The 12,962-nt window shown below is 41.0% G+C and overlaps 2 protein-coding genes across 2 annotated transcripts; both read left to right on the top strand.

Annotated features, from left to right (window-relative positions):
* The first annotated feature begins 1,509 nt into the window (after positions 1 to 1,509).
* Positions 1,510 to 2,781, top strand: LOC137573468 (uncharacterized). Its single transcript, XM_068285400.1, has one exon. It carries the CDS (start codon positions 1,510 to 1,512, stop codon positions 2,779 to 2,781), a length of 1,272 nt encoding a protein of 423 aa, XP_068141501.1.
* A 6,856-nt stretch (positions 2,782 to 9,637) lies between these two features.
* On the top strand, positions 9,638 to 10,490 carry LOC137573467 (uncharacterized). Its single transcript, XM_068285399.1, has 2 exons — positions 9,638 to 9,772; positions 10,191 to 10,490. Exons 1-2 carry the CDS (start codon positions 9,638 to 9,640, stop codon positions 10,488 to 10,490), a joined length of 435 nt encoding a protein of 144 aa, XP_068141500.1.
* The last annotated feature ends 2,472 nt before the right edge of the window (positions 10,491 to 12,962 follow it).

Below are 12,962 nucleotides of genomic sequence, written 5' to 3'. Positions count from 1 at the left end.
AAAAAATTAAATCATATTTTTTTTCCCGGCCTCCTGCTTTGTCGGTCCCTTGGTGGTCGGAGGGCCGCGGGGTGCCTTCATTCTGTATCACCCAAATTTTTGCTCCGCATCTGTGTTAGTGGGGTGCTAGTCGCACCTTTTAACAAATTTTTCATCCACCCACGCTGTAAGTAAAAAAATAAACAAGCAATTGGTGTGATAACCAGCTGTTGGCGGACCTGCCAAGTCGGTCTCGAAAGCTCTCCAGGGCTATCACTTGGGAGTCGAGCTTTCACCTCAAAACTTTTAAGCTGGGGTTCTCGATCACCTCCCACCAGACTAGCAGCATAGTAGCGCAACAGCCTAAGTCTTGGTGACGTACGCGGTGGCCTACCTGGCAGAGGCGGTGCCTGGTTCAAATCCGCTGAGTGGAGCGAAAAAAATGTAAAATAAATCTGGAGCATTTTTATTTTATTTTCTTTCTAACGCGGGTCTCCAAGTACCTGGTTCGACTCCGCTGTGAGTAATTGAAATTAAATTTCAAATTTTTCTATTTGAAATTTAATTCATTTAACTTCTTCGATACCCTTCGGCACGGTAGGGGTTCCAACCCGCCGCGTGTAATATAGGAGTCAAAAATTATTTTTTATTTTATTTATTTAATAATTTTTATTCTACCATTGCACACCGAGTGGCCCATATCCCCGCTGATTGCCTGTTTTATCCAAAGGAAGCCGAGCCGGAGCGGTATAACTCCCAACGCTCACCAGGGGGAAATACCTGGTCGTCAGGCCGTGGATATTGCAAGGCGAGGAGTTGATCGTGTTTGCGCGTAGCAGATTGCTGCTATATTCGCCTCCAATCTATGACGAGTTGCCATTGCGAGCGGCTGCTAGCCAGCAAGGGGACACTCCAAAGATGCAATGAACTCACGGAAATGGGCATACTATTGGAGGAAATCTCAGAAGGAGGCAAGCGGGCGATCACCAACGCCCTTCGTGAAAAGGTGGAGAGGCTGAAAGAGCTGCAGGCGAAAGTCAGTTCCCGGTTCAGCGGACATTCGATCGAGTCAGTTTCGTCGGATGCATGTCCCAATTGCTCGAAGGTGCCACCTGAGCGTGCCAGTCGTGGGAAGCAGACCGACGCAACGTCCTCCAGGACCACGCTATCCCGGACTACTCAGACTTCACCACTGGCAAAGCGAGTAGACAAGGCACCGGGTCCGTCTGAACCGGCTGGAAAGCAACTGCGGCAGCCGAGTGCTCACGCACCCAAGCAGCGTCCTAAAAACCGGCAACCTGTAGAATCCCAGCAGCAGCAGCAGGCACCACCTACTCCTCAAGGCGACAAACCGCATTACACAACAGCGGACATCGGGACAACCGAGGACAACCAAGGCTGGAAAACAGCCGGCCCATCAAAGCCTCGACGTGGAGCCTCCTTGCAGCAGGTTAAACCCAGAATCAGGCATAGACCAATGTAATTCTGATCGAGGCCAGCGGCGGGCTCAGGTATAGCCAAGTCCTAACGATGGTGATCAGGCGTACGGACTCGGCTACGATTATACAATCGCTCCAGGACGATATCACCCTCGCACAGCTTAGAACGGTAGCAATCTACAACCTAGATGCAGCGGTGACCCCTGACGAGCTTCTAGCGAAGCTATCCTCGCAAGCGAAGGTAGAAATGAACGCACTAACAGTCAAAAGCCTTCGGGCAGGCCTTCGGAACTACCAGACGGCAATTTTGAGCGCACCTGAGGCTGTGGCCCTGAAGCTTATCGAACTTGGTCGCGTAGAGATAGGCTGGGCTAAGTGCCGAATCAGAGAGCTCGAGCAGTGGCCATTGCGCTGTTTCAAGTGCCTATCTACTAGCCACATCGCCTGTTGGGCCAAGGACTCGAGCGGCAAAGCAGCACTGTGGTGTTGTGGTAGTAGCGACGGCGTACTGCAGGATATTCTACACGGGAATGGTTTTGTGAGAGCTAGGTTTAGCAGTTACTGGCTTTACAGCTGCTATCTCGCGCCTAGCTTAACCCTGGAGCAATTTGGCAGAACGGTGGACCGCATCGCTGATGACGTTAGAGGACGACAACGAGTAATTATAGGTGGCGACTTTAATGCTTGGTCAGTCGAATGGGAAAGTTCTCGTTCGGACGATCGTGGTAGATTGCTGTTGGAAGCTTTCGCCAACTTAAGCATCTCTTTGCTAAACGTTGGTTCCCAGAACACCTTCAGAAGGGCCGGCACAGGATCTATTGTAGATCTTTCATTTGCCAGCGACAGTATCGCCGCCTCAGCCACTTGGAGCGTGGGATCAACGTACTCGGCGAGTGACCACGAAGTCATCACCTTCACCATCGGCGACAGCAGGCACCCGCTTCCAAGGACGCAACACTTCCTAGAAGTTTTTAAGCCGGAGACCCTCAACCCGCAACTCTACGGCCACAACCTGGATGATCTAACCTTCAGCAAAAACATGTGCGCGGAAGATTCCGCAAATTCCGTAATGGCACGGCTAGCCGAGGCTTGTGAGGCTAGTATGTCTCAGAGTGGCACATACACGCGACACCACAAAACAGTCTTTTGGTGGAACGACGCTATCGCCGAAGCCAGGAGATCCTGCTTTCGCGCAAGGCGACTTTATCAGCGCGCACGACGGTCGACAAACTTCGAGGCTCTGGGTCTTGAGTATAAGAGACGTCGGAATATCCTCAAGACTGCGATCCGCTCCAGCAAACGAGAATGTTTTCTATCTTTATGCGACTCTGCTGAGCACGACCCCTGGGATAAGGCCTACTAGTTAGTGGCAAAGCGTCTAAACTCCAGTAGGTACCCACAACCGACGGATGCACAAACGGTACGCTTAATTGTCGACGGACTTTTCCCCGAGGTTGACGAAGCAATGCGTGAGTTATGCCATTAGCAACACTTCCTATAACAGCCGACCCAAGAGGTCTACACTCCACATTAATGTAAATATAAACAATACCATTCCATTAAACATAGAGTGTCACAAGATAAGTGACAGTTCCCTAAACATAGAGTGTCACAAGATAAGTGACAGTTTCCCTAAACATAGAGTGTCACAAGAAAAGTGACCAGAAGAAAACATTATAAACACTTAGATGTAAGCCAAACCAATATATGATTTTATTCAATAAACCAGTCTTGATTTAACACTCAACCAGAACAGACTCAATCTTAATTGGCGCAGTCGGTACTCGAGTTCACAGCTAAAATATTGTGGAAACTTTGAACGCAATCAAAGATAACGAAACAATATAATACTGTGGAAAACAAAACATTTAGTGACAAAATAAAATATATATATTGTGGAAACCTTGGAGAAAATCTAGGCCAACGAAACAATATTATAAAAACATTTTGTGACAAATAACGAAACAATATAATATTGTAAAAACACTTTGTGCAAACAAACAGAATTATTTTGGAAACTTAAAAAAAAAAAAGTTAACGAAACAATAAAACATACACCATTAAAATGGCACAAATTAACGAAATACAACAATGCATTCAAATGCTAACATCAATAATAATATCCAATCAAGAGATGCATTCTAATCCAACAACAAGGGAGAGAAACAGCATCGAGAAGGAAACAAGGTACTTGCCGGTGTTCACTGGACAGGAGGGAACGTTACATGGCTTCATTTCGGCAGTCAACCAAATCATGGAGGAGTATGATGATAACGACCAGGTCTTCACTGTTATATTCAACACCAAAATTCAAGGTCAGGCAAGAACTATGCTTAATATTAACCCCCCTACATCTTGGGCTGATTGCAAAACTCGTCTTCGACATCATTATCGCCCAAGAACGGATCAAATGGGTCTAACCAGAAAAATTAATAACTTAAGGGTAACTACCGTTCGAGATCTTGATTTTAAAGTAAGAGCAATTGTTGAGGAAATTACTGATTTTTCGGTCTTTGAAAACAATAGCAGATTAGTTGACATATTAAGTGGTCTCTTAATTCAAAGAGTAAAAGAATTATCTTGTGGTCCAATGGCCATTGCCTTAATGAATAAAACAACATTAACAGATATAAGAATTGAACTTGCAAATTATATTGGTCTGAATTATGGAAATTTAAATAAAAAACTATTATTAACCAAAAATGACAATGACCATAGTACATATAACAAACAGACAACTAATAAAAATACAAACCAAAATACTGAACAGAGTCAAAATGTAAAACAGTCTCAAAATCCCAATAGACAACAGAGTCAAAATATTAGACAGTATCAAAATCCGAATAGACAACAGAGTCAGAACGTAAGACAAAATCAAAATTATCAGCAACCACAAAACTATCAGCAACCACCAGCAGAAGCAATGAGTGTAGATAATATAAATGAGGAAGTAGTAAACAGCACAGATAATCAAGAGTTTTTTACCAACTAGCCTTGGATGAAAAAAAAAATTTTTATAAAAGGAACAATAGAGGAAGATACTTATATTATTTTAGTAGATACAGGATCAACCATAAGCATTTTAAACACAACTAATGTACATAATTCCAAATACAAAATAATTGAAAAATATTCAAAAACCATACATACGATAAAGGGAAAAATAGAAAGTGACAGTTACTTAGTGAAAACAAAAGTGCCAAGGGAGTTTAAATATATAAATTATGCAAGAACAAAATGGGTGGCTATGCCCCTGGAAAAATCATATGATTTTCTATTGGGCATGGACTTCATTCAAAGGAATTTTGCAAATATTGATTTTCAAAACAAAATTATTAAACTTAACAATGGGGTCGAAATTCCATTCCTTTCCAAACAATCAGAAGATGTTTGCGTAATGGAAGTAAGTGAAATTGATGATCTTAAGTTAAAAGAACTCAATACTGAGGAAGAACAAATAATAAGAAAGCTTTCAAAAAAGTACGAAAAGTTATGTTTCAAAGAAGGGGATCACTTAACCAATACTAACACTATAGTTCATAGCATAAAAACTACTACAGACCAACCTATTAATTCAAAACTCTATCGGGTCTCCCCAAAATATGAAGAAGAAATAAAGAAACAAATAATTTATATGGAAAACAATGGAATTATAAGAAAAAGCAAAAGCAAATATAGTTCTCCAATATGTGTCATACCTAAAAAAAGAGATAGCTCTGGAATTCAAAAGTATCGTATTTGTGTAGACTATAGGCGTTTAAACCAAGTAACCGTTCCAGATAAGTACCCAATACCTATCATGGACGCTGTATTAGACAAACTCGGTAAAGCCCAATATTTTACTACATTAGATTTAGCAAAAGGCTATCACCAAATTTTAATGGCAGAAGAAGATATAGAGAAAACAGCATTCATTTCACCAATGGGTTTATATGAATATGTTAGAATGCCTTTTGGGTTAAAAAATGCCCCAGCCACATTTCAACGTTTAATGAATGAAATACTGAGGGATTATATAAACAAAAATTGTGTTGTATACATGGACGATATTTTGATATTTTCAACAACACTTGAGGAACATAAGATTGCTTTGGAGAACATTTTCAAAGTACTTAGAAAGCATAACTTAAAAATTCAACCAGACAAATGTTCCTTCATGAAACAATATACTGAATATTTAGGACACATTCTCACAAAGGAAGGGATTAAACCCAATCCACATAAAATAGAAGCAATAAAAGCAATGCAGCTACCTAAAACAGAAAAGCAATTGAAAGGATTTCTTGGTATGACAGGATTTTACAGAAAATTTATTAAGGACTATGCCAAAATAGCTTACCCAATGATCAGATATTTACAAAAAGGCACACAAATTAATACAAATGACCCACAGTTTATAGATGCCTTTGAAAACCTTAAAACACTTATAAGCTCACATCCAATCTTAAAATATCCAGAGTTTGATAAACCATTTACCATTACAACAGATGCCAGTGACTTCGCAATAGGTGCAGTATTGTCTCAACAAGAGCAACCAGTTGCATTCCTTTCAAGAACTTTAAATAAACATGAAAAAAATTACAGTACAATTGATAAAGAATTTTTATCCATTATACATGCAGTAAACTATTTTAGACACTATTTGATAGGTAATAAATTCCAAATTAGAACAGATCATGCTCCGATAAAATATCTAAACTCAAAATACAAAGGGAAAGAAATGACAGCAAGACACCAAAGATGGATTTTAAAATTACAAGAATTCGATTATGACATAATATATTTGAAAGGAAAAGACAATAAAGTGGCAGATTTTTTAAGTAGACAGGAAACAGCTGAACTAATAAACAAGGATAAAACAAATGAGTCAAACTTTGAACTATCAGATACACAGCATTCAGCAGAGGAAGGAGGATTTACAAATTTCTATATAAAAGACGATATTGTAAACAAATATAAAACTCAGATAATAGTAACTTATACAACAACGGACAATATTAATATTCAGCATGGTAGAAAAATAATAGAAGTAAGCCCAGCAGAAACAGAAATTGAAATCGAAATCAAAATGCAAAATAATATAAATAAAGGAACAGTAGGAATTTTTTCAGAAGTTCCAGACTCAGAATATTATAAGATACAATGTATCTTAATGAACATTTTTTCACACTGTAATAATATAAAATTTTTTAAATGTACTAAGAGAGCTCAGGAAATTTCAAGCGAGGAAGAGTTACACAAACAAATAGCTATTTACCACACCAAAGATTCATTACATAGCGGAATAAATGAAGCTTTTAATTCGTTAAAGAACAAAATATATTTTCCAAAGCTAAGAGACCATATTCAGTTGATAATTTCAAATTGTAAAAAATGTAAGGAAATTAAATATGACAGAAAACCAATCAAACCTAAGTTTCAATTCACAGAAACACCGGATGTTAAAAATCAAATTATACATTTAGACATATTTCATATAAAACATAAATCGTTTGTTACAATCATAGACAAGCTCACAAAATTCGCAGTCGCTTATAATATAACAGATAGAAACTGGAAAACTAAAATGGAAATTATGATTGAACACTTTGCCAAATTCAATAAGCCACATAAAATAATAATGGATAATGAATTTCGATCAGAACAGATAAAACAATACTTAAACCAAGAACAAATAGAAATCCATTATACAAAGCCAAATTCACATACAGGAAATGCAGACATAGAAAGACTACATTCTACTCTCATTGAAATAATAGCAGGAATAGATGATGATTTATCAATTTCATCCAAAATGCAATTAGCAATAACAGCTTATAATAACCGTTATCACTCTACAATAAAATGTACACCAAATTATGCAAAAAACATAGAAGATGAGGAAAAACTAAAAAACACTATTATCAAGCACAAAGAAAAAATTTTAAGCAAACAAAATAATACAAGAGAAGATTATGAGGAGGAAAGACAGGAAGGACCAATTAAAAACTATAAACGAGTTAGGCATAAGGATGAACCTTATTTTAGAATTACAACATTAAATAATATTCATCCATGTAATATAAAAAGACCGTCAAAGCAGGAAAAAATTAATTTCCAACAAAATACAGATTGACATCCTTGAAACAAAAAAAATTTTTTTCTCTTATCCTCAGATTTTCATAATTTTTTACGTTATAATGTGTGTTCAAGGCAGATTACAAATTGAACCAATTCAATCAAATGCAGGATATGCACCTATACAAACTTATTCCACGGAAATAGTTAATGAAACAGTAATTATACTACACATTATTAATATCGACCCTTTAAGTAATATAATAAATCAAATGGAGGCAAACATTAAAAATTTTAACATCACAGGAAAAAAGGAGCTATTAGCCGAAATAAATCTAATTAGAGCTAAAATAAAATCCATAACCCCAAACAACAGAATAAAAAGAGGAATGTTAAATATTGTAGGAACAACATACAAATGGCTTTTTGGAATTATGGATGATGAAGATAGAACAGATATTTTAGATCACCTTAACAATATTGACCAAAACAACCATAATATTATCCAAGACATGAACCAACAAATTGTTATAAATACACATTTTAATAAAACAATACACAACTTAGCAGAAACAATTAAACAAGACAGAACAATAATCAAGGACATACTTACAAGCATGGACAATCAAAATCAAGAAATAGAAATGAAAATACTTCATAATGACCAAATGGGGAAATTAAAAAATATAGAATTCAAAATAAATTATATTCAGGAAAACATAGCATCAGCAAAAAATAATATAATCGTACCAGAAATTTTATCAGAAGAGGAAATAAATAAATTTGACATTGATTTTTATAAATTAAAGCTAATCCGTATGGGCATTTTAAAATATAAGAATAATTGCATCATAATCGCAATTAAAATCCCAAAATCATTTATAACCATAGATGTCAAGTTAATTATTCCTATACCAAATATAGATTATATACAAATAGACCAAGAAAATCAGTTAATTGTAGAAATAAATAATAAAACATTTACTTATGAACCCAACAAAATTTTAAAAGAATTAAAATTAAGTAAAAGTTGTACCATTAATAATAATTGCAAATTTATATTCAACAATATAACGAGTATCGAAGAAATTGACGATGATACAATTATAATCAAAAATGCCAAGAATACAAAAATATATCAAAATTGCGATAAAAGAAATATTATACTTAAGGGAAGTAACTTAATTCAATTCGGTAACTGTAAAATTCAAATTCTAAATGAAATATTTTTTAACGAAAAAACAGAATTTCACGAAAAATTTTTTTATCCAACAGAACTATTGAATCAAACCTATAAAAACACAATTAACTTTGATCATGTAACAATAGATAATTTTGACAATTTAAAAGAAATCACAGAACTTAAATACGAAAAGAAAATGACAAATGGCATATTTTTAACACTTTTTATTATTATTATTATATGTTTATCCATTTATATACATATATACTGTAAAAAGAAAAATATAAACATTAATGTAAACAGAATTCAGGAGAATTCATACTCTCAGAGGGGAGGAGTTATGCCATTAGCAACACTTCCTATAACAGCCGACCCAAGAGGTCTACACTCCACATTAATGTAAATATAAACAATACCATTCCATTAAACATAGAGTGTCACAAGATAAGTGACAGTTCCCTAAACATAGAGTGTCACAAGATAAGTGACAGTTTCCCTAAACATAGAGTGTCACAAGAAAAGTGACCAGAAGAAAACATTATAAACACTTAGATGTAAGCCAAACCAATATATGATTTTATTCAATAAACCAGTCTTGATTTAACACTCAACCAGAACAGACTCAATCTTAATTCGTGTGCCCCCCCTGACTCCTGCCCTACACGCGGCGGAGAGTACGTTAGCCGAGGTCCTCGAGACGGTGAGGCGACTGAAGCCCAAAAAGGCACCAGGCCGGATTCGATCCCCAATAATGCATTCAAGCGCGCAGTGTTGCTATACCCACAAGTGTTCGCAGAACTTTACTCAAAATGTTACAAAACCTTGTAATGCTGCCAAAGCCAGGGAAGCCGCATGGTGAGGCGTCAGCTATTTCTGCAACAGGAGGATACGATTCTGGACGGAGGCAGGATTAGAGGAAAGGGTCATATCTGCTGGCGTCCCACAAGGGTCTGTCTTGGGCCCCCTGCTGTGGAACGTCATGTACGACGGTATCCTACGCTTGGATTTCGAGCCTGGCACCCATATAGTTGATTTCGCAGCTGACGTAGCACTGGTAGTGATAGCCAAGGAACTCACGGTAGCCGAAGAAGTAACCAACCGGGCGATCATCAAGGTTGGCTAATGGCTCTCTGCAGCCGGTCTGCAGTTGGCCGCCCAAAAGACGGAGGCGGTACTGATAAGTAGACCGCCAGCATTAGGGTAAGCGACACCACCGTTGTCTCTAAACGAGCTCTAAAATACCTAGGAGTCATGATCGACACAAGGCTGACTTTTAGAGAACACTTGGATTACAGCAGCGAGAAGGCAGCATCGGTAGCGCAATCAGAGTATGCAGCGCTTTTCGCACCATCTCTGACGACGCCGCACAGCAGAGAGGTCTCGAGCATCGGAGGGCATGGCAGTCGAGTCTGCGTAGATGGCAAGAAAGGTGGGACTCCTCCTCCAAGGGGAGGTGGACCCACACACTTATCCCTGACATCACTTCATGGGTTTCCAGAAAACACGGGGCAGTGAACTTTTACCTCACACAGCTCCTGAGCGGCCACGGTTGCTTCAGAAGCTACCTGAAGAGATTCAACCACGACGAGTCGGATGAATGCACATGGTGCGGAGCTGGCATTGTAGAAGACGCAAGCCATGTGCTCCAGCACTGCCCACGCTTCGACGTAGAAAGGTGCCGTCTGCAGAACGTAATGGGCGAGCTGGTGACATCGAGAAATCTCATCAGGATGATGATCGCAGACACAGACGTATGGGAGGCGGTCAGTGCCTTCGCCGTGCGCGTAATGAAGGTACTCAGGAAACTGGAGAGGGAAGGGTCTGCCCAATAAACAATTAAAGCCCACGGTCTGCGATGCAATACCGACAAGTCGTTTCGCAGTAGCCATCTTTTATTTTTTGTTCTCACCTTATGTTCCCTGCTTATTTGTAACTTTTTGTATGTAAGTTCTAAAGAAATAAAAAAATAAAAAAAAACACATACACACACACACATCCAAATAAGATGACCTTCAACCATGGAGGGCTTGAGATCGGCTGGCTTGATGGCGGGGCCAAGTGGGCGGCGTCAATCAATGGCGTTCGCCTCAGCGCCGGCTCTATGGTCTGAGTCTGTTTTCGCCGACAGTCCATGCAGTCAGCTTGCGATAGAGGCTCTGTTCGGTCATGAGCCAGTAGCAGTAAATGAGTTGTTTGGCACGACCGATACGACAAAGAGGCTGCGTGAAGTTTCCCAGAGTCCTCCAGCAGGCGGTGCGATGCAACCAAAGAAATCTAAGTTGCAACAAGTAAGGGGCAAAAGCAAGTTGGCAGAAATGGGAGCGTTACTGGAGGAAATAGCCGAACGCATCAAGCCAGAAAAGGAGGGAGGCAAGCGAGCCATTACGAATGCTCTCAGAGAGAAAGTCGACAGACTTTAAGAATTGCAGCAGGAGGTGAGCAGCATTCTGTGCAGCGATAGTGACCCTGAAACAGTAGCGGCATGCCCCAAGTGCACCAAAGTGTCCCTCGTCACCAGAGGGCAACAAACTGAGAAGCCGCAACAGCAGCCTAGGATGCCCCGCCAGAGAGCAGTCGCCGCCGCCGCCAACACTGCGGAAACATTTTCGCCGGAAAATCGCCGAAAAAACAGAGCCTGCATGGCAGACAGTGACGGCGAGACGAACGACACGGACTCTACCAAAAAAGCGTCCTGCAGCAATTTTGGTACAACGAAAGAGTGAGATGGCATATAGCGACATGCCAAAGCTGGTGACAACAAGGAGGAAATCGTTCAGGCCGTCTCCGACCAGCTGAGTCTGAAAATTGTTCCCGCAGATGTTAAGAGTCTGCGCCCAGCGCACGGAGGAAATCAGAGGGCAACAATCTGTGTCCCAGGAGCGGTAGCAGAAGCAATCCTGAAAGCAGCCCACCTGAAGATTGGATACTCGGTATGCAGGGTACGCGTAAGCACTTCGGCGTCAAGATGCTACTGGTGCTTAGAATTTGGACATATGGCGGCAACGTGCAACAGCCCCGTCGACAGGACAAACTGGTGCCTAAGATGCGGCGGCAGAGACCACAAAGCGAAGGAATGCAGCAATGGTTTCAACTGCTGTATATGCGAGTCAAGAAGGATCACCGAGCGAAAACACGTAGCAGGCAGTCAGCGGTGCCCCCTCAATAACGCAGGCTGGGCCCATGAAGCCGTCTCGACCAAGACGAAATGTTTAGCTTCAGCTTTTTAAGTTTAGCACTTCATCAGGGCACAGGTCAAAGGGTTATGGCTGTACAATTGCTATTTGCCGCCCAGTCTGTGCCAGGCTGGTGGGGGATCAGTGATAGATCTTACGTACGTAAGCAGTGGCCTTGCGAGGACATCAGCCTGGAAACTGGATAATTGTTACACGGCGAGCGACCATGAGGCGATCAGTGTTACTATAGGCCGTGAAGCGGACAGACGACGGAACGCAGCGCACCCCCTCCCTGTCGACATGCCCTTCAAAGAAGACACGCTGGACCCCCAGGCGTTCTCTTCAATGCTGTCCCTGCAAAGTTTCACAGCAACCACGGCACAAGAAATGGCGAACGAAGCCTGCAGTATGTTGGCTGCTGCCAGCACGGCAAGTATGGCCCAATCCAGACCATTCAGAAGCCACCACAGCCCAGTATTCTGGTGGAACGGAGAAATTGCAGATTTGAGGAGATCCTGTATGGCTGCAAGAAGGAAATACCAACGAGCAAGGAAGCGCATGGACTCGGACTGGACACACCACCACGCCCATTACAGCTCGGCTAGAAGGTTCCTCAAGAAGACCATCCTTTCCGCGAAAAGGGAAGTTTATTTGCAGTTGTGTGACTCCGCAGAAAACGACCCATGGGGAAGAGCATACAAAATAGTGGTCAAGCGGATACATGCAAACCGCCAGCTCATCCCATCTGACGCTGAAGAAGTCTCACAAATTATCGACGGCTTATTCCCCAATCGCCCGGTCTCCCCAAGCATAGCTCAGCATCCAGTTCCAGCATCACACACCATTGATGCGATCTCGTCGGATGAAGTCCTGGCGGCGGCCAAGTCGCTCCAACTCGGCAAAGCACCCGGTCCGGATCGGATCCCAAACCGCGCGGTTAAACTGGCCCTGTCTCTACGACCAGATGTCTTCGCAGCCGTCTTCAACCGCTGCCTCACCGAGGGAGTCTTTCCCGAGCAATGGAAGATCCAGAAGTTGGCCCTTCTTCCAAAGCCGGGGAAGCCAACAGATACTTCGCCGTCCTATAGACCGATATGCCTGTTCGACTCTATAGGTAAGGTGTTTGAAGGT

This window comes from Drosophila tropicalis, unplaced genomic scaffold (assembly GCF_018151085.1).
Source record: "Drosophila tropicalis isolate 14030-0801.00 unplaced genomic scaffold, ASM1815108v1 contig_401, whole genome shotgun sequence".
Taxonomy (NCBI): Eukaryota; Metazoa; Arthropoda; class Insecta; order Diptera; family Drosophilidae; genus Drosophila; species Drosophila tropicalis.
This window is presented reverse-complemented; position numbering and strand designations above follow the sequence as displayed.

Bases quoted from the DNA above. Each gene is read 5' to 3' on its own strand.
- LOC137573468 (XM_068285400.1), top strand. From the start codon at position 1,510: ATGGTGATCAGGCGTACGGACTCGGCTACGATTATACAATCGCTCCAG.
- LOC137573467 (XM_068285399.1), top strand. From the start codon at position 9,638: ATGTACGACGGTATCCTACGCTTGGATTTCGAGCCTGGCACCCATATA. The intron at 9,773-10,190 runs GTTGGCTAATGG...TACCTCACACAG, and splicing joins CCAACCGGGCGATCATCAAG to CTCCTGAGCGGCCACGGTTG.